General features: G+C 46.4%; 1 protein-coding gene across 2 annotated transcripts in view; it reads right to left on the reverse strand.

The window, feature by feature from the left end:
- Window positions 1–910: 910 nt before the first annotated feature.
- Window positions 911–25,134, reverse strand: part of gfi1b (growth factor independent 1B transcription repressor) — a 31,889-nt gene continuing 7,665 nt past the window's right edge. Inside the window, exons 1-6 of one of the 2 annotated variants that reach the window (XM_068012095.1) lie at window positions 21,022–21,125; window positions 18,907–19,071; window positions 15,056–15,315; window positions 11,776–11,913; window positions 11,077–11,242; window positions 911–3,839 (exon numbers count right to left, since the gene is read on the reverse strand). In XM_068012095.1, the coding sequence (XP_067868196.1) occupies window positions 3,658–3,839; window positions 11,077–11,242; window positions 11,776–11,913; window positions 15,056–15,315; window positions 18,907–19,071; window positions 21,022–21,094 (984 nt within the window). In that variant the 5' untranslated portion in view covers window positions 21,095–21,125 and the 3' untranslated portion in view covers window positions 911–3,657. Of the gene's footprint in view, window positions 3,840–11,076; window positions 11,243–11,775; window positions 11,914–15,055; window positions 15,316–18,906; window positions 19,072–21,021; window positions 21,126–25,134 lie in introns of those variants that run through there. The other variant, XM_068012094.1, reaches the window with a different exon arrangement.

The following is a 25,134-nucleotide window of genomic DNA, read 5'->3' on the forward strand; positions in this document are numbered from 1 at the left end:
CCACACACTCCTGTACACACACGCTCCCGTACCCACACACACTCGTATCTACTCACACCTGTACCCACACACTCCTGCGCCCACCAGACGGTGATGTCGTGGTAATGTCACTGGGCTAGTAATTCAGAGGCCCAGGCTAATGCCATGGGGACATGGGTTCAAATCCCACCACGGCAGCTGGTGGAATTTAAATTCAATTAGTTAACAAAAAATCTTGACTTGAAAGCTAGACTCAGTAATTGTGCCAAGAAACTACCATCAATTATTTTAAAAACCCATCTGGTTCACTAATGTCCTTTAGGGAAGGAAATCTGCCGTTCTGGCCTACATGTGACTCCAGACCCACAGCAATGTGGTCGACTCTTAACTGCCCTCTGAAATGGCCTAGCAAGCCATCAGTTGTCAATGGCAATTAGGGATGGGCAACAAATGCTGGCCTTGCCAGTGATGCCCATGAAAGAATTTTTAAAAACTCCTGTACCAACACACACCTGTATCACTGTAGACCTTTACCCACTCACTCCTGTACTCTTGTGCCTACACGTGCATGTTCTGGTGGAGCAGGAAGCCTGATTGATTTTTCTTCTCCCTAGTGCTAGGGCACTGAGATCAATCACAGCATTCATACCATCTGCTGAGATCTCCTCACTCAACCCTGGGACCTTTTCCTGTCAACCTCCTCTCCTCCAACCTGTGCCTGGCCAGCGATGACACTGAATATAACCGCAGGATTCAGTCTCTTGCGGCTGTGGGTGGTACAATGTTTTAAGGTTCGCCCTCAGGCAAGGATGATACAACCTGTCGGGTCATAGGTCAGAGGTTACAGTTTAGTAGTGCCTGGCATGGTTTAGAAAAATTAATGATTTCAGAATACAGACCAGGAAAAGAACTCGAACAACACAAAATCGGCTACTTTGACAATTTTATTCTCAATAAACTTAATCCAGTATCAGAAACAGAAAGAGAAACAATAACAGTGATTAAAACAACCCTCACCACACAGCACTAGGCATTGCCAACTCTGGTTGGATGACTTGTCATGTCCAACCCCACCCCCGCAACTCCACACTCCCGCCATTGGCTGCCTGACATGTCCATTGTCATGGTGCCCCGCCTTCCCACAGTCAATCAGAAAGCAACTGGACTCTTCATTAGCCCACTGGGAGATTCTTGACTGTCAATAAAGAGACTTTACTTTCCATGTCCGATATCTTTATAACTAATAAACGAAAGTGTTCAAAGACAATTTATTAAAAACACAATTATTTTTAATGCCCCAATGATTTTCTCTCAAGTATTTGTTTTATTCTTTCATGGGATGTGGGCGTCGCTGGCAAGGCCAGCATTTGATGCCCATCCCTAATTGCCCTTGACAACTGAGTGGCTTGCTAGGTCATTTCAGAGGGCAATTAAGAGTCAACCACATTGCTGTGGGTTTGGAATCACATGTAGGCCAGACCAGGTAAGGACGGAAGATTTCCTTCCCTCAAGGACATTAATGAACCAGATGGGTTTTTACAACAATCGATGATAGTTTCATGGCACCGTGACTGAGACTAGCTTTCAATTCCAGATTTTTATTAATTAATTGAATTTAAATTCTACCAGCTGCCATGGTGGGTTTTGAACCTATGTCCTTAGGGCATTAGCTTGGACCTCTAGATTACTAGATTAGTGGCATTACCACTACACCATGCCCAGCAGTGTCCTGGAGATTAATCCTTAATTCCTGGAGACTCCAGGGCAATCCTGGAGAGTTGACAACCCTCTCCACCACACACGCTAGTGATGGGGGAATGCTCCAGTTTCCTCACAGGATCCCATCCCACCGCCGTCATAACCATTCGGCTAATTCTCCCACCAGCGTGGCCCGGAGACACATGGTAGGGGAGGGAGAAGGAAGGCGTAGTCAGTCATCCAATCCTTACAGGGCGCTACAGGGACTGGAGCAGGTCAGCCCCTCCGCTGCATCCCGGCAGAAACAAGCAGCAACAGCAGCTCAGCAAAGCTGAACCCATCTCCCGATGCTCTGTCAGCCCTGGGAGCTCCAGGGCAGGGAATTTCAGGGACCAGCAGCTACAAAAGGGCTGCAGCCGTCCAGTCAGTGCTGGGAGTATTTTAGTAAATGGTGATTGGGGGTTGTGGGGAGCAGTTTTGAAAGAACTTATTAAAGGCCTTCTCTTCAGTTACTATTCTAAAGGGTCTCTGTGCAGCTGCAGTCCAGTCAGATAATGGGGCTACACCTAATTTTAATATTTCTGGGGTCCAATGAGGCCAGGAGTCTTTGCATTGGATGCAAAATTGCAGGGGTGGTGGGGGGGGGGGGGGTCACTGAACAACTCCAGTAAGTCACCGTGCCCAAGTTTCTATGATGGGTTTGGATAGATTAAATAGGGAGAAACTGTTTTCAATGGCAGGAGAATCAGTAACCAGAGGACACATTAGAGATTTAAGATCATTGGCACAAAAAAAAGAGGGGGAGATAGGAGATTTTTTTTTTTTACACAGTGAGTTGTTGTGATCTGGAACGCGCTGCCTGAAAGGGCAGTGGAAGCAGATTCAATAGTAACTTTCGAAAGGGAACTGGATAAATACTCGAAGGACAAAAATTGGCAGGGCTGTGGGGAAACAGCAGGGGGGAGTGGGACTAATTGGATAACTCTTTCAAAGAGCCAGCAAAAGCACGATGGGCCGAATGGCCTCCTTCTGTGCCGCATTGTTTTAAGATTCTTGGGAGCTGTCCCCCACCCCCCCCGCCCCATGCTGGAGACAGGTTGTAAGTGGTCTTCATTCCCCATTACAAGAATGACCAGAACTGTCCAAATAGTTGAGCACCTAATGCTTCGACCAGGAGACTGAGAAACAAAACTAAAAAAAAAATTGCATTAAACAGAATTTACAAGGATGATGCAAGAACTGAGAGCAACAACAACAACTTGCATTTATATATTGCCTTTAAGGTAGTAAATTGTCCCAAGTTGCTTCACAGGAGCGTAATCAGACAAAATTGACACTGAGCCAAAAAAAGGAGATATTGAGACAGGTGACCAAAAGCTTGGGCCTTGGCCAAAGAGGTAGATTTTGAGGAGCATCTTAAAGGAGGAGAGGGAGGCGAAGAGGTTTAGGGAGACAACTCTAGAGCTTAGGGTCCAGACCGTTGAAGGCATGGCCGCCAATGGTGAGGCGAAGAGACTGTGGGATGCTCAAGAAGCCAGGATTTGGAGAATTGCAGAGAGCTCGGAGGGTTGTAGGGGTGGAGGATGTGACAGAGGCAGAGGAGGGGGGGGGCGGTGGTCGAGGTGAGAGAGATTTGAAGACAAGGATGAGAATCACTCAGCAGATGAACTGGCTGCTCCATCGGGGAATCCGATTGAAGATCTTACAATAATGTTACTTCAGAAATAATACACAGGCTGTCTCTGAGGGGAGGAGGACGAGAGCAAACAGGGATCAGATGTTGCTTCCCATTCAGTGGTCCCTGTTTGCTCAGTTTGTTAACTGAGGTGCCCGTTGGAACCTCTGTGCCCAGCACAAGGTTTTGCTGTGGGGGGGTTGCTGGCGGTCGTTCTGAAGTGCTGAAGGCCACCGTTAAACTGCCCAACGTGCCCCCTGTGCGATCCCCACCCCCGCTGTCAAACGTCAGATGACTGCCGGTTCCTAACACTTCAGGCCGTGCTGAGTCTCACGGTGACGCCGAAGATCGACCTTGCGCTGGAAGCCCTTGGTGCACAGCTCACAGCCGAAAGGTTTGAAGCCAGAGTGTTTGCGGCTGTGAGTGATGAGGTTGGAGCTCTGACTGAACGATTTCCCGCACACTTGGCACTTGTGAGGCTTCTCGCCTGGAAACAAAAAAAAAACAAAAGCCAAGTTAACAAAGAATAAGAGCTTGCATTTCTATAGCGCCTTTCCCAACCTCAGGATGTCCCCAAGCGCTTCACAGCCAATTAATTTGTCTTTGAAGTGTAGTCACTGTTGTAATAAACAAACAAAGAACAAAGAACAGTACAGCACAGGAACAGGCCATTCGGCCCTCAAAGCCTGCGCCGATCTTGATGCCTGTCTAAATTAAAACCTTCTGCACTTCCGGGGACCGTATCCCTCTATTGCCTTTCTATTCATGTATTTGTCAAGATGCCTCTTAAACGTCGCTATCATACCTGCTTCACCACCTCCCCCGGCAGCAAGTTCCAGGCACTCACCACCCTCTGTGTAAAGAACTTGCCTCGCACATCCCCTCTAAACTTTGCCCCTCACACCTTAAACCTATGTCCCCTAGTAACTGACTCTTCCACCCTGGGAAAAAGCTTCTGACTATCCACTCTGTCCATGCCGCTCATAACTTTGTAAACCTCTATCATGTCGCCCCTCCACCTCCGTCGTTCCTGTGAAAATAATCCGAGTTTATCCAACCTCTCCTCATAGTTAATGCCCTCCAGACCAGGCAACATCCTGGTAAACCTCTTCTGTACCCTCTCCAAAGCCTCCACGTCCTTCTGGTAGTGTGGTGACCAGAATTGCACGCAATATTCTAAGTGTGGGCTAACTAAGGTTCTGTACAGCTACAGCATGACTTGCCAATTTTTATACTCTATGCCCCGACCGATGAAGGCAAGCATGCCGTATGCCTTCTTGACTACCTTATCCACCTGCATTGCCACTTTCAGTGATCTGTGGACCTGTACGCCCAGATCTCTCTGCCTGTCAATACTCCTAAGGGTTCTGCCATTTACTGTATACTTCCCACCTGCATTAGATCTTCCAAAATGCATTACCTCACATTTGTCCAGATTAAACTCCATCTGCCATTTCTCCGCCCAAGTCTCCAACCGATCTATATCCTGCTGTATCCTCCGACAATCCTCATCACGATCCGCAACTCCACCAAACTTTGTGTCGTCCGCAAACTTACTAATCAGACCAGCTACATTTTCCTTCAAATCATTTATACATACTACAAAGAGCAAAGGTCCCAGCACTGATCCCTGCGGAACACCACTGGTCACATCCCTCCATTCAGAAAAGCACCCTTCCACTGCTACCCTCTGTCTTCTATCACCGAGCTAGTTCTGTATCCATCTTGCCAGCTCACCTCTGATCCCGTGTGACTTCACCTTTGATACCAGTCTGCCATGAGGGACCTTGTCAAAGGCTTTACTGAAGACCATATAGACAACATCCACTGCCCTGTAATGTAGGAAACGCTGCAACCAATTTGCACACAGCAAGATCCCAGGAATTGCACTGAGATAATGGCCAGATAATCTGTTTTATTAATGTTACTTGAGAGATAAATATTGGCCAAGACCCCAGGGAGAACTCCCCTGCCCTTCTTCAAAATAACACCATGGGATCTTTTACATCCACCTGAGAGGGCAGACGGGGCCTCGGTTTAACATCTCATCCAAAAGATGGTGTTAGATTCCAAACGAAGGATGGAACTGTGGACCAGACTTTACCTTTAAAAGCTTTTATTCACAGAGGTACACTTTCCAAACATACCCCGCCAAAACCCCAAACAGTGACAGTTTCAGTCTGCATCTATTTTTAGGAGCACAAGTGAATCCTAAGTTAATGCCCACCACCTGCATACCAACTAAACACAATTATTATACTCAGTATTGCACTGGGAGTGACAGCTTCGATTTTGCACTCACGGATCTGGAGTGGGACTTGAACGCACAATCATGAAGCAGAGAATGCTGCTCCTGAGCTCCAGCTGGGGCTCCGAGGTGGGGAGTGTATCATCAGGTATCAGGAACATGTTCAAGGAGGGAAGCAGGTGATCTGAAGGGCTTCTGAATTACGTGCATCATCAAAATTTTATAAAACATTTGCTATCAGCTGTGGTTCAGTGCGTAACACTCTCATCTCTGAGACAGAAAGTCGTGGGTTCAAGACCCACTCCAGACACTTGACCACGTAATCTAAGCTGACACTTCAGTGCAGTACTGAGGAGTGCTCTGCTGTCGGAGGGTCAGTACTGAGGGAGTGCTACACTGTCGGAGGATCGCTACTGAGGGAGTGCTGCACTGTCGGAGGATCAATACTGAGGGAGTGCTGCACTGTCGGAGGGTCAGTACTGAGGGTGTGCTACACTGTCGGAGGGTCAGTACTGAGGGAGTGCTGCGCTGTCGGAGGGTCAGTACTGAGGGAGTGCTGCACTGTCGGAGGGTCAGTACTGAGGGAGTGCTGCACTGTCGGAGGGTCAGTACTGAGGGAGTGCTGCACTGTCGGAGGGTCAGTACTGAGGGAGTGCTGCACTGTTGGAGGGTCAGTACTGAGGGAGTGCTGCACTGTTGGAGGGTCAGTACTGAGGGAGTGCTGCACTGTCAGAAGGTCAATACTGAGCGAGTGCCACACTGTCAGAGGTGCTGTCTTTTGGATGAGGCATTAAACCAAGGCCCTGTCTGCCCTCTCAGATGGACATAAAAGATCCCATGGCAGTATTTCAAAGAACAGCAGGGGAGTTATCCCTGGTGTCCTGATCAATATTTATCCCTCAACCAATATCACACAAACATTGCTGTTTGTGGGAACTTGCAGTGTACAAGTTAGCTGCTGTGTTTCCAACATTACAACAGTGCCTGCACTTCAAAAAGTACTTCATTGACTGTAAAGTGCTTTGGGATGTCCGGTGGTCGTGAATGGTGCTGTCGTCTTTCTTTCTGTCTTTTCGGTACTGGGATATAGGTATATTCTTGTGTATCTGGGTGTATACAGGTGTATTCCTGTACGCATGTAGGTGTATTCATAGAGTCATACAGCACAGAAACAGGCCCTTTGGCCCATCGTGTCTGTGCTGGCCATCAAGCACCTATCTATTCCAATCCCATTTTCCAGCACCTCGCCCGTAGCCTTGTATGTTATGGCGTTTCAAGTGATCATCTAAATACTTCTTCAATGTTGTGAGGGTTCCTGCCTCTACCACCCCCTCAGGCAGTGCGTTCCAGATCCCAACCACCCTCTGGGTGAAATAATTTTTCCTCAAGTCCCCTCTAAACCTCCTGCCCCTTACCTTAAATCTATGCCCCCTGGTTATTGACCCCTCCACTAAGAGAAAAAATTCTTCCTATCTAATCTATCAATGCCCCTCATAATTTTGTATACCTCAATCAGGTCCCCCCTCAGCCTTCTCTGCTCTAAGGAAAACAACCCTAGCCTTTTCAGTCTCTCTTCATAGCTGAAACGCTACAGCCCCGGCAACATCCTAGTGAATCTCCAGTGCAATCACATCCTTCCTTTAGTGTGGTGACCAGAACTGTACACAATACTCCAGCTGTGGCCTAACTAGTGTTTTATACAGCTCCATCATAACCTCCCTGCTCTTCTATTCTATGCCGGCTAATAAAGGCAAGTATCCCATATGCCTTCCTAACCACCTTATCTACCTGTGCTGCTGCCTTCAGTGATCGATGGACAAGAACACCAAGATCCCTCTGACCCTCTGTACGTCCTAGGGTCCTACCATCCATTGTATATTCCTTTGCCTTGTTAGTCCTCCCAAAATGCATCACCTCACACTTCTCAGGATTAAACTCCATTTGCCACTGCTCTGCCCATCTTACCAGCCCATCTATATCGTCCTGTAATCTAAGGCTTTCCTCCTCATTATTTACGACACCAATTTTCGTGACCTCTGCGAACTTACTGATCATACCTCCTATATTCATGTCTAAATCATTAATGTGCACGACAAACAGCAAGGGTCCCAACACCGATCCCTGTGGTACACCACTGGTCACAGGCTTCCATTCACAAAAACAACCCTCCACCATCACCCTATGCCTCCTGCTACTAAGCCAATTTTGGATCCAATTTGCCAAATTGCTCTGGATCCGATGGGCTCTTACCTTCTTAACCAATCTCCCATGTAGGACCTTATCAAAAGCCTTACTGAAGTCCATGTAGACGACATCAACTGCTTTACCCTCATCTACACATCTAGTCACCGCCTTGAAAAATTCAATCAAGTTAGTTAGACACAATCTCCCCCTGACAAAGCCATGCTGACTATTCCTGATTAATCCCTGCCTCTCCTAGTGGAGATTAATCCTGTCCCTCAAAATTTTTTCCAATAGTTTCCCTACCACTGATGTTAGACTCACTGGCCTGTAATTACCTGGTTTATCCCTGCTACCCTTCTTGAATAATGGTACCATATTCGCTGTCCTCCAATCCTCTGGTACCTCTCCTGTGGCCAGAGAGGATTTGAAAATTTGTGTCAGAGCCCCTGCTATCTCCTCCCTTGCCTCACATAACAGCCTGGGATACATCTCATCCAGGCCTGGGGATTTATCCACTTTTAAGCCCACTAAAACAGCTAATACTTCCTCCCTTTCAATACTAATTTGTTCAAGTATATCACAATCCCCCTCCCTGATTTCTACACCTACATCGTCCTTCTCCATAGTGAAAACCGATGAAAAGTAATCATTTAAAACCTCACCTATATCCTCCAGCTCCACACACAGATTGCCACTTTGGTCCCTAATGGGCCCTACTCTTTCCCTGGTTATCCTCTTGCTCTTAAAATACTTATAAAATGCCTTGGGATTTTCCTTTATCTTGCCCGCCAGTGTTTTTTCATGTCCCCTCTTCGCTCTCCTAATTACTTTTTTAAGTACCCCCCCCCCCTACACTTTCTATATTCCTCTAGTGCCTCCGCTGTTTTCAGCGCTCTGAATCTGCCATAAGCCTTCTTTTCTTTCCTGATCCAATCCCTTAACATCCAGGGTTCCCTGGACTTGTTGGTCCTACCCTTCACCTTAACGGGTACATGTTGGCTCTGAACCCTCACTATTTCCTCTTTGAATGACTCCCACTGATCTGATGTAGATTTTCCTACAAGTAGCTGCTCCCAGTCCACTTTCGCCAGATCCTGTTTAATCATACTGACATCAGCCTTCCCCCAATTCAGTACCTTTATTTCCAGTCTGTCTTTGTCTTTTTCCATAACTACCTTAAATCTTACAGAGTTATGGTCACTGTCCCCGAAATGCTCCCCCATTGATACTTCTACCACTTGTCCAGCTTCATTCCCTAGGATTAGGTCCAGTACTGCCCCTTCTCTTGTAGAACGTTCTACGTACTGGCTCAAAAAGCTCTCCTGTATGCATTTTAAGAATTCCGCCCCCTTTAAGCCTTTTGCACAAAGACTATCCCAGTTAATATTAGGGATGTTGAACTCGCCTACTATTATTACCCTATTATTTTTGCACCTCTCTGAGATTTGCCTACATATCTGCTCCTCTATCTCTCCCTGACTGTTTGGAGGTCTGTAGTACACTCCCAGCCAAGTGATTGCCCCCTTTTGTTTTTAAGTTCTACCCATATTGCCTCATTTGAGGAACCTTCTAAGATATCATCCCTCCTTACTGCAGTAATTGACTCCTTGATCAACAGTGCAATGCCACCTCCTCTTTTATCCCCTCCCGTCACGCCTGAAGATTCCATGGAATATTGAGCTGCCAGTCCTGCCCCTCCCTCAACCATGTCTCTGTGATAGCAATAATATCATATTCCCATGAGCTAATCAACACCCTCAATTTATCTGCCTTACTAGTAAGATTCCTTGCGTTAAAATAGATGCAATCCAGCCTTGCATTTTTCACTTGTGCCGTAACAGGTCGATATTTGCTCTGCCTTCCAGACTGATTCAGTTTCTCTTCTATATTTGACTGTGCATCACCCACTACTGTACCTCCACTCTGTATCCCATCCCCCTGCCAAATTAGTTTAAACTGCTCCCAACAGCACTAGCAAACCTCCCAGCAAGGATGTTGGTCCCGTTTCAGTTCAGGTGCAACCCGTCCAACTTTCACCAGAAACAGTCCCAGTGATCCAGGAAACTAAAGTCCTCCCTCCTGCACCATCTCCTCAGCCACACATTCATCTGCTCTATCCTCCTATTCCTATACTCACTAGCACGTGGCACCGGGAGTAATCCAGAGATTACAACCTTTGAGGTCCTACTTTTTAATCTGTTACCTAGCTCCCTAAATTCTTATTGCAGGATCTCATCTCTTTTTCTACCTATGTCATTGGTACTAATGTGTACCACGACCTCTGACTGTTCACCCTCCCCTTTCAGAATGTCCTGCAGCCGCTCCTGTGTACCTGCACGCATGCAGGTGTATTCTTGTGTACCTGTACGCATATAGGTGTATTTATGTGTACCTGTATGGATGTAGGTGTATTCCTGCGTACCTGTACACATGCAGGTGTATTTCTGTGTAGCCGTATGGATGTAGGTGTATTCCTGTGTACCTGTATGGATGTAGGTGTATTCTTGTATACCTGTATACCTGTATGGATGTAGGTGTATTCCTGTGTACCTGTACACATGTAGGTATATTCCTGTGTACCTGTACACATGTAGGTGTATTCCTGTATACCTGTATGGATGTAGGTGTATTCCTGTGTACCTGTACACATGTAGGTGTATTCCTGTATACCTGTATGGATGTAGGTGTATTCCTGTGCATCTGTACACATGTAGGTGTATTCCTGTATACCTGTATGGATGTAGGTGTATTCCTGTGTACCTGTATACATGTAGGTATATTCCTGTGTACCTGTACACATGTAGGTATATTCCTGTGTACCTGTACACATGTAGGTGTATTCCTGTATACCTGTATGGATGTAGGTGTATTCCTGTGTACCTGTACACATGTAGGTGTATACCTGTACACATGTAGGTGTATTCCTGTATACCTGTATGGATGTAGGTGTATTCCTGTATATCTGTACGGATGTAGGTGTATTCCTGTGTACCTGTATGGATGTAGGTGTATTCCTGTGTACCTGTACACATGTAGGTGTATTCCTGTGTACCTGTATGGATGTAGGTGTATTCCTGTGTACCTGTACACATGTAGGTGTATTCCTGTGTACCTGTATGGATGTAGGTGTATTCCTGTGTACCTGTACACATGTAGGTGTATTCCTGTGTACCTGTATGGATGTAGGTATATTCCTGTGTACCTGTACACATGTAGGTGTATTCCTGTGTACCTGTACGGATGTAGGTGTATTCCTGTGTACCTGTACACATGTAGGTGTATTCCTGTGTACCTGTATGGATGTAGGTGTGCTTCTTCATGTCTGACTTCTGGTGGAAGCGTTTTCCACAGTACTGGCAGGGGTAGGGCCGCGTGTCGGAGTGAATCAGTAGGTGGGTGGACAGTGTAGACGACCTCTTGAAGCTTTTCCCACACATTTTACATTCAAAGACTTTTTCCTGCAAAAGAAATTAACACAAGTGAGTCTGAATCTTAAAAATAAAAGCATACCATCAAACTCAACACACAGCTCTGGTGGGGGCAGGGGAAGGGGTGGGGGGGGGGGGGGGGGAATATCACAATACTTTTTTCCATAAGTCTCTCCCTCCTCTCCTGAAGGTACTGACTCTCACGGGGGTACGGGTCCCCTCCTCTCCTGAAGGTACTGACTCTCACGGGGGTACGGGTCCCCTCCTCTCCTGAAGGTGCTGACTCTCACTGGGGTACGGGTCCCCTCCTCTCCTGAAGTTGCTGACTCTCACGGGGGTACGGGTCCCCTCCTCTCCTGAAGGTGCTGACTCTCACTGGGGTACGGGTCCCCTCCTCTCCTGAAGGTACTGACTCTCACTGGGGTACGGGTCCCCTCCTCTCCTGAAGGTGCTGACTCTCACTGGGGTACGGGTCCCCTCCTTTTGGCATCCCGTGGGTATTTGGGGTCCTGTTATTTTAAAGACCCAGATCAGTAACACTAACACCAAGACTGGATGGGTACCTGTGAATGGATGTTCATGTGCTGCTCCAGGCTGACTGCGTGACCGAATGTTTTCCCACACAGGTTACAGGCGAAGGGTCGCATCCCGCTGTGTGACCTCCTGACATGGACCTCCAGGCCATGGGCGGTGGAGAAGACCTGTTGGGAGAGGTGGACCTGTTAATGCGAGGCTCTTGAGAGGCTTTCCCCTGTGAGTTCAGGATCTGTGACTGTTCTTCTACATCACATTCAAAGACAGAGATTGCACATTCCCTTCCTGTTCCCATTCTCATCCCATTTCCATTCTCATTCACAGTGTGACCTGGTGTAAGTACGGAGGCCAGTATACCCAGGGCAATGACGTGTACCGACCTCCTGATGGGCTCCTATGGGTCCTACTAGTGAAGGCGGTGGAACCATGGAAATGCCTGGAACCCCCAGAGATAAAGGTCAGCTTTATTTTTCTTTAAAAAGAATTCCCAGCTACCTTATCAAGAAAGATTTGCATTTCTATAGCCTCTTTCAGGACCTCTGGACATCCCGAAACATTTACGGCAAATGAAGTACTTTTTGAAACGTAGTCGCTGTTGTAATGTAGGAAACGCAGCAGCCAATTTTGCGCACAGCAAGATCCCACAAACAGCAACAGGGTAATAACCAGATCATCTTTTTGTGATGTTGGTTGAGGGATAAATATTGTCCAGGAGACCAGGGATAACTCCTCCCTGCTCTTCTTCCACATAGCGCCATGGGATCTTTTATATTTACCCGAGAGGGCAGACAAGGCATCAGTTTAACATCTTATCTGACAGGCAGCACCTCCGACAGTGAAGCACTCCCTCAGTACCCTAAGTTATGTGCTCAAGGACCGGAGGCAGGATCGGGGGCCGGCAGGACCACCCACCTGCATGGTTCCTGCACTGGTGGGGGCCAATTTAGGTGCCTGGAGATGGGCACCTGGCAGCAGACCAGGGGGTTGGTGGTCCAGGCAGACCTAGAGGGTGTGTGAACAGCCACAGGCCACACTGTAGAGGAGCTCCCCCCATCCCCGCAGTGGTGGCCTGGCTGCTGAATCTGTTTTTTAATTACAGATTAAAAAAATTTGGAGAGAGAGCACCTCCAGATTGAAGCACCCTCTCCCTGTAGGCCTGAAGGTTCCAGTGAATTGGAAAAAAGCTACTATAACGCCCTTATTCAAAAAGGGAGGGAGGCAGAAAGTAGGAAACTATAGACCAGTTAGTTTAACATCTGTCATTGGGAAATTGTTAGAATCCATTATTAAAGGAGTAATAACAGGAGATTTAGAAAGTCAATACGCAATCCATCAGAGTCAGCACGGTTTTATGAAGGGTAAATCGTGTTTGACTAATTTGCGAGAGTTCTTCAAAGCTGTAACAAGCAAAGTGGATAATGGGGATCCTGTAGATGTAGTATATCTGGACTTCCAGAAGGCATTTGATAAGGTGCCGCACAAAAGGTTAATACACAAGGTAAGATCACATGGGGTTAGGGGCAATTTATTAGCTTGGATAGAGGATTGGCTAACCAACAGAAAACAGACAGTCGGGATAAATGGGTCCTTTTCTGGTTGGCAAGATGTAACTAGTGGGGTGCCACAGGGTTCGGTCCTCGGGCCCCAACTATTTACAATCTATATTAATGACTGGGATGCAGGGATAGAAGGTACTATAGCCAAATTTGCAGATGACACTAAAATAGGTGGGATAGTAAGTTGCAATAAAGAAATAAGAAATTTACAAATGGATATGGATAGGTTAGGTGAATGGGCCAACATTTGGCAGATGGAGTTTAACGTGGATAAGTGTGAGGTTATCCATTTTGGTCGGAAGAATAGAAAGGCAAATTATTATCTAAATGGAGAGAAACTTCAGAGTGTTTCAGTGCAGAGGGATCTGGGTGTCCTCATGCATGTATCGCAGGTACAGCAGGTAATAAGGAAGGCAAATGGAATTTTGGCACTTATTGCCAAAGGAATAGAGTATAAAAGTAGGGAAGTGTTGCTGCAACTGTACAAGGCATTAGTGAGACTGCACCTGGAGTATTGCGTACAGTTTTGGTCCCCTTACTTGAGGAGGGATGTAGTTACATTGGAGGCAGTTCAGAGGAGGTTCACTAGATTGATTCCAGAGATGAGGGGTTTGTCTTATGAAGAGAGATTGAGCAGTTTAGGCCTTTACTCTTTAGAGTTTAGAAGAATGAGAGGAGATCTAATTGAGGTATATAAGATGATTAAGGGGATTGACAAAGTAGACGTAGAGAGGATGTTTCCTCTGGTGGGACAATCTAGAACGAGAGGTCATAGTTTTAGGATAAGGGGTAGCAGATTTAAAACAGAGATGAGGAGAAATTACTTCTCTCAAAGGGTTGTGAGTCTGTGGAATTCACTACCTCAGAGTGCGGTGGATGCCAGGACATTGAGTAAATTTAAGGAGGGGATAGACAGATTTTTAATTAGTAATGGGTTGAAGGGTTATGGAGAATGGGCAGGAAACTGGAGTTGAGGCCGAGATGAGATCAACCATGATCGTATTGAATGGCGAAGCAGGCATGAGGGGTTGAATTGCCTACTCCTGCTCCTAGTTCTTATGTTCTTACTACCTTCCATTACAGCCTGCTGCTCTTAAGCTATAAGGCCTCTGATTGGCCCTTCCACTGCAAGAGCCCAACCACTGTCCTTAATGGGACAGAGAACCTGGCTCTGTGCCAATTAAGGGAGCAAATTCTTGAAAATCCTAATTAGTTATTGTTCTACCCCCCAACCCAGGGGAGGGTTCAGGACACAGAAACAGTCCCAACTTTTAGGGTCTGAAGTTCTGTTAGTGGATGATAAATACATGGTAGTTCAAGATAATAGGGTGAACAGTATTGGTGTTAATTAGTTAACTGGATTGAAGTGTGTATATAAAGACCCAATCAGCACTGGCTGTGGGTGTTGTTTGGAAAGCAGAAGTAAGCAATAAACAATATCCACCAAAGCATCCTAGTCTCAGTCTCTTCTTCACAAACAGGCTTGGACATTTCTCCAACACCAACCTCTGTTTCCCACCCCCAGAGGGAAAATCCAGCCGACATCTTTGGACTGGGATTTGAACCCACAACCTTCAGACTGGGAAGAGAAGAGTGCAACCCACTGAGCCACAGCTGACAATTGACTCTGGGGGCTTGATCTCACTATAACAGGCTAGGATCGCTCCCTGTATCAATCAGGGAAGTGAAATGGGAAGCTGTTGGCAGGAGGCAATCATCTCTCTTCTTTCGAATTGCTCTTGGCTGCAGTTACCTTGTTACACTTCATGCAGTTGTAAGAGTTTAATTCTGAGGTGTAATGGGTGCTATAGTCGATGGGCTGGTCAATCTCCAAAGGCCTTGAAATGCGGGACCTGTACAAATCAGGTGCGCCCACCAAGAGGGTGGATGGAAAATTGGAGGAGAGATGGCAGAAGTCGTACACATTCTGGAACATGTCCCAGGGGAAGCTGGGTGACGATGTCAGCAAGCAATCTTTACTGCCGGGGGATCGTGGGGGCAGGGAGCCTGACTCTGCAACAGAAAGGAACGAAAGTGAATGTTAAAATACACTATCGCACTGGCCCAAGCACTCCCACAGACCCCCCCCCCTCCACCCCTAGTGTTGCCAATATCCTGGATATTCTTCACATGACATCCCCCCTCCAAATGCCCCCCACCCCCCTCCCCCCTTCCCAACACTCCAGACATTGGTCGTCTGACACGCCCACCCTCGCAACACACCACCTTCCCATAGCCAATTGGAAAACAAACAATGTTTGTTACCTGATTTGCTGAAAAAAGACGTGCATTTCTATAGCATCTTCCACAACCTCAGGACATCCCAAAGTGGTTGACAGCCAATAAAGTACTTTTGAAGTGTAGTTGCTGTTGTAACGTAGGAAACGCAGCAGCCAATTTGCACACAGCAAGATCCCACAAACAGCAATGCAATGATCTGTTCTTTTGTGATGTTGATTGTGGGATAAATATTGGCCATTATATCCTTGCTCTTCTTTGAAACAGTGTCATGGGACCTTCTTTATCCACCTGAGGGGGCAAATGGTGCCTCAGTTTAAGATCCCCGCTGAAAGTTGGCACCTCTGACAGTGCAGCACTCGCTCAATATTGCACATTAACTTTGATTTTGTGCTGATGCCCTGGGGAGTGACTCAAACCCAGAACCTTGTGACTCAAAGGTGAGAGTGCTACCAACTGAGTCACGGATGACACAATTTAGGGAGGCAGCTCACCACCACCTTCTCGAGGGCAATTAGGGATCGGTAATAAATGCTGGCCTAACCAGCGACATCCACATCCCACGAACGACTAAAAAAAAAGTTCCAAAGTTTATGAGCTTGGCAGCTGAAGGCACAGCCTCCGATGGTGGAACAGTTAAAATCAACGATGCTCAAGAGGCCAGAATTGGAGGAGTGCTGAGACGTAGGCGGGTTGTGGAGTTGGAGGAGATAGGGAGGGGTAAGACCAACGAGGGATTTGAAAACAAGGATGAGAATTTTAAATGCGAGGCATTGCTTAACCAGAAGCCAGTGTAGGTCAGTAAGCACAGAGGTGATGGGTGACTGGGACTTGGTGCGAGTAAGGACGGGTCACTCTTGGCCTTTTCAAAGAAAAGGTGCCTGGCTCGCCCTTACGGGATCGCGTGTGCTCGCTTTTGTGGGGTCTCGTGCGCTCACTTGGGTGGGGTCACTGGCACTGCCCAGTCAAAGGGAAATCAGGACTCTGTAAACGACCAGGGAAGATGGTGGGTACTCGAATTTCGAACTTTGCTTTTCCTTCCATGTAGGTCCAACAGACCGAGGGAAAGAACAGGTCGGAGAAATAAATTGCATCTGCTGGCCTGCACTGACTGGAGGAAAATAGCACATCTGAGAACATTTCACAGCAAAGTCTAAGCAACAGGGATGATCCTTTCCGAAAATGTTCCAAGTAAATCAATGTATCAAATGACTCTGATTTCTGTCCCCACAGGTAACGCACTCTCAATTCACTTCATGAGGAACCTCAATCAGGTTTTGGACACAGTTTAAACCTTCTAGAGGATTAGCCAGTTGCAGCATTGCTTCCATTAAATGGCATCAAGGAGCCCTAGCAAAATTGGAGTCAATGGGAAAACCCTCCGCTGGTTGGAGTCATACCTAACGCAAAGGAAGATGGTTGTGGTTGTTGGAGGTCAATCATCTGAGCTCCAGGACATCACTGCAGGAGTTCCTCAGGGTCGTGTCCGAGGCCCAACCATCTTCAGCTGCTTCATCAATGACCTTCCTTCAATCATAAGGTCAGAAGTGGGGATGTTCGCTGATGATTGCACAATGTTCAGCACTATTCGTGACTCCTCAGATAATAAAGCAGCCCGTGTCCAGATGCAGCAAGACCTGGACAATATCCAGGCTTGGGCTGATAAGTGGCAAGTAACATTCACGCAACACAAGTGCCAGGCAATGACCATCTCCAACAAGAGAGAATCTAACCATCTCCCCTTGATGTTCAATGGCATTACCATCGCTGAATCCCCCACTAGCAACATCCTGGGGGCTACCATTGACCAGAAACTGAACTGGACCAGCCACATAAATACAGTGGCTACAAGAGCAGGTCAGAGGCTGGGAATTCTGCAGCGAGTAACCCACTTCCTGACTCCCCAATGCCAGTCCACCATCTACAAGGCACAACTTGCCTGGTTGGGTGCAGCTCCAACAACGCTCATAAAAGCTCGACACCATCCAGGACAAAGCAGCCTGCTTGATTGGCACCCCATCCACCACCTTCACCTTTCACTCCCTTCACCACCGATGCACAGTGGCAGCAGTATGTACCATCTACAAGATGCATTGCAACAATTCACGAAGGCTCCTTCGACAGCACTTTCCAAACCCGCGACCTCTACCACCTAGAAGAACAAGGGCAGCAGATGCATGGGAACACCACCACCTGCAAGTTCCCCTCCAAGACACACACCATCCTGACATGGAACTATATCACCGTTCCTTCACTGTCGCTGGAAAAATCCTGGAACTCCCTTCCTAACAGCACTGTGGGTGCACTTACACCCCATGGACTGCTGCGGTTCAAGAAGGCAGCTCACCACCTTCTCAAGGGCAATTAGAGATGGGACACAAATGCTGGCCTAACCAGCGATGTCCACATCCCATGAACGAATAAATAAAAATAATTAAAGCCAGAACCACTTAGAAAATGTTATTGTGGAAATAATTATTTTTGACAAATGCCAGTCTCTGTTCTAACTTTGTTTTGATACAATTGTTGACTTTCTGTATGAATGATCAACACTAAATGTACAAACTTAAAATACCTCTTTTAAAATAAAATCAGTAATTCAAGAATCCTGAATAAAAGTGCTGCAAATGTAGTTTGAAATTCTCTTCATGACCTGAGAGCACAGTTTATTTTCCTATTTTCTTTCTTTTTCCCTGTTGAGGACACTAACACTTGCCGGGTCTGGCTCTGTGGGTGCAAAGACACACAAATACAGGGGACTCGACTTTTACTGACCCATCATCATGACAGCTGTCATGTGATTGATCGATCACATGAACAATTGTCAACTGGTCAATCATGACATGACCAAACATCCAGGAATACATCTAACTACAGTTGGCAACCCTATACTGAGGGAGTGCTGCACTGTCAGAGGTGCCAACATTCCGATGAGATACAAAACCAAGGCTGGGTCTGCCTTCTCAGGTCTAAAAGATCCCATGGTCAGCAGGGGAGGTCATCACAAAGTCCTGCCAGACAATTATCCCGCATCAAACATCACTATCACAGATTATCTGGTCATTATCACGTTGCTGTTTGTGGGATCTTGCTGTGCACAGATTGTCTGCGGCTTTTCCTACATTATGACAGTACTTCATCGGCTGCAAAGCACTTCGGGACATCCTAAGGTCGTGAAAGGTGTTATAGAAATGCAAGTCTTTCTTTTCGTACACTCACGAGTTTAGTTTGTAAATTGGGATCATGAAAATCATGCTTGAAAGTGAAGAATTCCCTGTTGTTCCCACTCCCCCTCCCCCCCCCACCCCCGCCCCTTTTAAACGGGGCGTCCTTACAGCTCACAAACCGTAAATGAGATCTTGGTACCTGAAGAGAAGGTGTGGGCAGTGTCTTTAGTCATGTGGCATGGAGGCGTCCTCTCATAGGCTGCATTGTTCTCCCGCACAGCCTCTTCCTGCCCAGGCTTGGTGTCGTAACCTTTCACCTCAGCGCTGGGATCTGTACATTCCACTGAAGACCAAAACGGCGAATCTGAAGAAATAAATAAAACTGTTCATATTTCTTAAATCTTGCAAGGAAGAAGTGTTTTCTCACCATTTATCTTAACCTTCTGCTTCTGCTGCAAGAGATTTTATGAATCCTGCCCTCCCTCTCTTGACTCAGCCCGTGACTTCTCCCTCACTCCCCTTACGCTTGTAATTTTAGGCTTACAGCCAATGAAGTATTTTTGAAATTGTATTCGCTTGTTGTAATGTTTGTGGGATAATCCAAAACTATGGGCCATAAATGCACCCCGTGAAAGGGCAGTGGAAACAGATTCAATTGTAACTTTCAACAGGGAATTGGATAAAGGCACGAAGGGGAGAGAAATTCCAGGGCCATGGGGAAGAGAGCAGGAGAGCAGAACTAACTGCATAGCTCCTTTGAAGAGTTGGCAGAGGGACAATGGGCTGAATGGCCTTCTTCAATGCTGTATCATTCTGATAGATATAATCACTAAGAAATACATTACAGAATGTGGGACAAAAACAAGAAATGCTGGAATCACTCAGCAGGTCTGGCAGCATCTGTGGAAAGAGAAGCAGAGTTAACATTTCGGGTCAGTGACCCTTCTTCGGTACCGAAGAAGGGTCACTGACCCGAAACGTTAACTCTGCTTCACTTTCCACAGATGCTGCCAGACCTGCTGAGTGATTCCAGCATTTCTTGTTTTTGTTTCAGATTTCCAGCATCCGCAGTATTTTGCTTTTATTACAGAATGTGGGACTCGCTACCGCATGGAGTATTGTTCTGAACTCACTCCCAACAGCCCAACTATTTCTGGAATTACCTGCTCCACTCCACCCCCCACTTTACTGTAAGTAGACTGTGATTTGAATGAGGCTGATTTGAATACAGTGCCTTGGTTTAACTGCTCCACATTCCAGCCTTTAATAGCATGTGAAAAAATCAACACCATTTTAATCTCTGCGCTAACAAAAGTCAAAGAAAGAGCCCTCCTTCTATCACAACAACAGGAACTGGTGGAGGAGTGGTGGTGGGGGAGGGGAGACAAATTAAGGAAAAACTTGCATTTCTATAGGGCCTTTCACAACCTCAGAATGTAAATGTATGCCTCTAAAAGAGCTAGCACAGGTATGATGGGTTGAACGATCTCCTTTTGTACTGGAAATTTCTAAATTCTATTACTCTCAATTTAACTCCTGACCCTCCCCCCCCCCCACCCCACACCCCGAGAAATGGTTTGCCTCAAGTTCAGTTCATGTAATCTCCTCCACCTGTACAGCTTTGTGAAATCTTTCCGGTCTTCCAATTCTGACCTCTTGTCCATCCCCTGCTCCCTTTGCTCCACCATTGACAGCTCGTCTAGGCCTTAAGTTCTGACATTCCCTCCCTAAACCTTTCTCTTGCCCTTTAAGACACTCCTTAAAACCTATCTCTTTGACCATGCTTTTGGTCATCTGTCCTAATATCTCCTTATATGACTCAGTGTCAAATTTAGTTTGATAATGCTCCGATGAAGTGACTTGGCATTTTTGATTATGTTAAAGGCGCTATATAAATGCCAGTTGTTGTTGTAATTACTGACACCCCCCGCTGTGCTGGGGATCAGGCTGCGCGGACCGCCAACGTAAGAGTCGTATTGTTGGGGTACACAGGCAGGCCGAGCTGTCAGCTGACCCTCCTCACCATCTACAGTATTGACAGGAAGTCCCCCCCAGTAGCCAGAGTAGGGGTTGCCAACCCTGGCTGGACAGAATCCTGGAGGTTTCATCACATGACCTCCTGGCCCCGACCGTCCCACCCCTGCATTCACATCATTGGGCGCCCAAAGTGTCCGTCCTCAATGCCCCACCTTCCCTCAGCCAATCAGAAAGCGAATGGATTCTTCATTATCCGACAGGATGCTGCTTGACTCTCACTCAATATTACTATGGCGAATTAGAAAAAAATGGCTCAAAGGAAATTGTATATAAACACCATTTCTTTCAATGACCCTGTGATTTTCTCTCAGATGTTGCTTGCAGCAGTGTCCTGGAAATTGTTCGTTCATTCCTGGAGATTCCAGGGCAATCCTGGAGGGCTCGTACCCCCCTAATCCAGCACTCAGCAACAGTGATGTGTAGCCAGAAAGTGGAATCAAAAGATTGGAAAATTGTGGAGTGTCCCGCTTACATGCCCCACCACACCCTCTCCAGTTGCCTCCGGAGATCTGTGCAGTTGCCTTATTTATACAACAGAATGGAGCTTACTTCACATCCCAAGATTATGCAAAGCACTTTTCCAGTTCACTAGCAGTTGGAAGTTAAGGCTGTCAGTCTCTTCCCTGATGAAAGCATTGCTGTAGTTGCGGTCTCTGTGTTGACTATTTGCAACACAAATGCAACTTCTGTCCCTTAAACCAGCTTAGATAAGTTAAAAAAAGATTAATAGTAATCAGGAAAGAGTTTATATATAAACATTTCATTCCTGGTTGATTGAGACTTTTTTCTTGTCAGTTTTCCCCTCCTCCCAATGCCTTTACTTTCCAGTTGGGGTGCAGCTCCACAGTCGCTTGGCAACCAATCCCCTCTTCCATGCACCCAGAAAATAGGGTTACCAATTCTGGTTGGGCATATTCCTGTAACTTTTAATTACATGACCTCCAACCATGCCGGCCCCCGACTCTCCTGCTATTGGTTGCTCAACACGTCCGTCATTACGGGCGCTGCCTTTCCACAGCCAATCAGAAAGCGGACAGAATCTTCATTACCCAAGTGGACGATTTTCGACTGTCAGTCAAACAATCCTTTTCCCCCAATCTCCAAAATCTTTATCATTAATAATCAGAAGTATTCAAAGAATATGAAAGGGTTTTTACGACTTTGAGGCAGCTTTTCATGTGTCATTTTTCCGGTGCAGGAGTGACCAGATTTCTCCGATTCAATTTAAAGTCACAGAGTCATTTACAGCACAGAAGGAGGCCATTCTGCCCATCGAATCCATACTGGCTCTCCATGGAGCTCTGCAGTCAGTCTCACTCCCCGGGCTTGATCCCCGTAGTCCTGCAAGTCTATTTCTCTCAGGTGTCCATCTAACTTCCTCTTGAAGTCATTGATCGTCTCTGCTTCCACCATCCTCTTGGGCAGCGAGTTCCAGGTCATTACCACCCGCTGCGTAAAAAAGTTATTCCTCAATCCTCCTGCATCTCTTGTCCAAAACTTTCAATCTGTGTCCCTTAGTCCTTGTACTTTTGTTTATGGGAACAGTGTTTCCTGTCTAACTTATCTAAGCCTGTCATAATCTTGTACACTTCTATTAAATCTCCCCTTAGTCTCCTTTACTCCCAGGAGAACAACCCCAGCTTCACCAAGCTAACCTTGTAACTAAAATCCCCCATCCCTGGAACCATTCTGGTAAATCTCCTCTGCACCCTCTCAAGGATCCTCACATCCTTCCTGAAGTGTGGTGACCAGAACCGGACACAATACTCCAGTTGGGGCTTAACCAGAGCTTTATAAAGGTTCAGCATAGCTTCCCTGCTTTTGTACTCAATATCTCTATTTATGAAGCCCAAGATCGCATATGCTTTACTAATCACTCTCTCAATATGTCCTGACACCTTCAAAGATTGATGCGCATGCACTCCTATGTCCCTCTGTTCCTGCACACACTTTAGAACTGTGCCATTAAGTACATATTGCCTCTCCCTATCCCTTCTGCCAAAATGCATCACCTCACATTTGTCAGTATTAAATTCCATCTGCCACCTCTCCACCCCGCTAGCCTATCTATGTCCTGTTGCAGGCGGTTCATATTATCCTCACTGTTTTCTGCACCTCCAGGTTTGGTGTCGTCAGCAAATTTTGAGTTTCGACTCTGTATTCCAAGATCCAAGTCATTTCATAACTTACCACAGTGGGATTGGAACTCATGAACTACTTACTCACTTGGTTCATCCCAATACCCACCCAGAGTTAACATTGGAACCAGGGTTGTATATTGATAAGGTATAACCTTGGAGCATATGATTAAGGAGAGTAATTCCATGAAGAGCATGCACAATGTTTTAGACAGATGGTGTCCTACAGCCTCTATCTACAAAGAACAAAGAAAATTACAGCACAGGAACAGGCCCTTCGGCCCTCCAAGCCTGCGCCGATCCAGATCCTCTATCTAAACCTGTCGCCTATTTTCCAAGGGTCTGTATCTCTTTGCTTCCTGCCCATTCATGTATCTGTCTAGATACATCTTAAAAGACGCGTCTACCAACTCCGCTGGCAACGCGTTCCAGGCACCCACCACCCTCTGCGTAAAGAACTTTCCACGCATATCCCCCCTAAACTTTTCCCCTCTCACTTTGAACTCGTGACCCCTAGTAATTGAATCCCCCACTCTGGGAAAAAGCTTCTTGCTATCCACCCTGTCTATACCTCTCATGATTTTGTACACCTCAATCAGGTCCCCCCCTCAACCTCCGTCTTTCTAATGAAAATAATCCTAATCTACTCAACCGCTCTTCATAGCTAGCGCCCTCCATACCAGGCAACATCCTGGTGAACCTCCTCTGCACCCTCTCCAAAGCATCTACATCCTTTTGGTAATGTGGCAACCAGAGGTATTACCAGAGATATTACCAGAGATAGCAGGAGAGGACAGACAGATGGAGAGACAGAGGGAACATAGGAATATGGGAATAGGAGAAGGCCATTCAGCCCCGTGAGCCTTCATTTAATGAGATCATGACTGATCTGTATCCGAACTGCATTGGCTCCATATTCCTTAATACCCTTTGCTAGCAAAAATCTATCGATTTCAGATTTAAAATTATTAATTGAGTTAACATCTGCTGCTTCTTGTGGGAGAGAGTATTACTTAAATAGAGAAGGACTGCAGAATTCCGAGGCGCAGAAGGATCGAGGTGTTCTAGTGCAGGAGTCACAAAAGGTTAGTATGCAGGTACAGCAAGTAATCAAGAAGGCTAATGGAATGCTATCCTTTATTACAAGAGGAATTGAAAATAAAAGTAAGGATGTTATGCTTCAGTTATACAGGGTATTGGTGAGACCACATCTCGAATACTGTGCGCAGTTTTGGTCTCCTTATTTAAGGAAGGATGTGAATGTTGGAGGCGGTTCAGAGGAGGTTTACTAGATTGATACCTGAATGAGTGGGTTGTCTTATGAGGAAAGATTGGACAGACTGGGCTTGTTTTCACTGGAGTTTAGAAGAGTGAGGGGAGACTTGATTGAAGTATATAACATCCTGAACGGTCTTGACAAGGTGGATGTGGAAAGGATGTTTCCTCTTGTGGGAGAGTCCAGAACTAGGGGGCACTGTTTGAAAATTAGGGGTCGCCCTTTTAGGACAGAGACGAGAAATTTCTTCTTGGAGGGTTGTGCGACTTTGGAACTCTTTGCCTCAGAAGATGGTGGAGGCGGGGTCACTGAATATTTTTAAGGCGGAGGTAGATAGATTCTTGTTAGGCAAGGGAATCAAAGCTTATCGGGGGTAGATGGGAGTGTGGAATTCGAGACACAAACAGATCAGCCATGATCTTATTAAATGGCGGAACAGGCTCGAGGGGCCGAATGGCCTACTTCTGCTTCCAATTCGTTTGTTCGTAAAAGTTCCACACTTCTCCACCCTCTGCCTGAAGAAATGTTTCCTAACTTCTCACCTGAATGGCCTGGCTCTGATTTTAAGGTTGTCTGCTTGTCCTGGACTACCACCACCCACTACCCATCCCCCCACCACCAGCAGAAAATGTTTCTAACTACCCTATCAATTCCTTTCAATATCCTAAAAAAAACGCTACCAAATCACCCCATAACCAGGGTTGGTTTACGTAGTGTCTCCACATAATTTAATCTGTGGAATCCTAATAACATTCTGGTGAATTTGCACTGCACTCTTTCCAAGGCCAATATATCCTTCCTGAGGTGTGGTGCCCAGAACTGTACGCAGTTCCTCCAAATGTGGTCTAAGCAGGGCTGTGTATAACTGGAGCAAATCTTCCTTCTCTTTATATTCTAACCCTATAGTTATAAAGGCTAACATTCCCATTAACTGATGGTACAAGGACTAGGGGACACAGATTGAAGGTTTTTGGGC

Source organism: Heterodontus francisci, chromosome 32 (assembly GCF_036365525.1).
Source record: "Heterodontus francisci isolate sHetFra1 chromosome 32, sHetFra1.hap1, whole genome shotgun sequence".
Lineage (NCBI taxonomy): Eukaryota > Metazoa > Chordata > Chondrichthyes > Heterodontiformes > Heterodontidae > Heterodontus > Heterodontus francisci.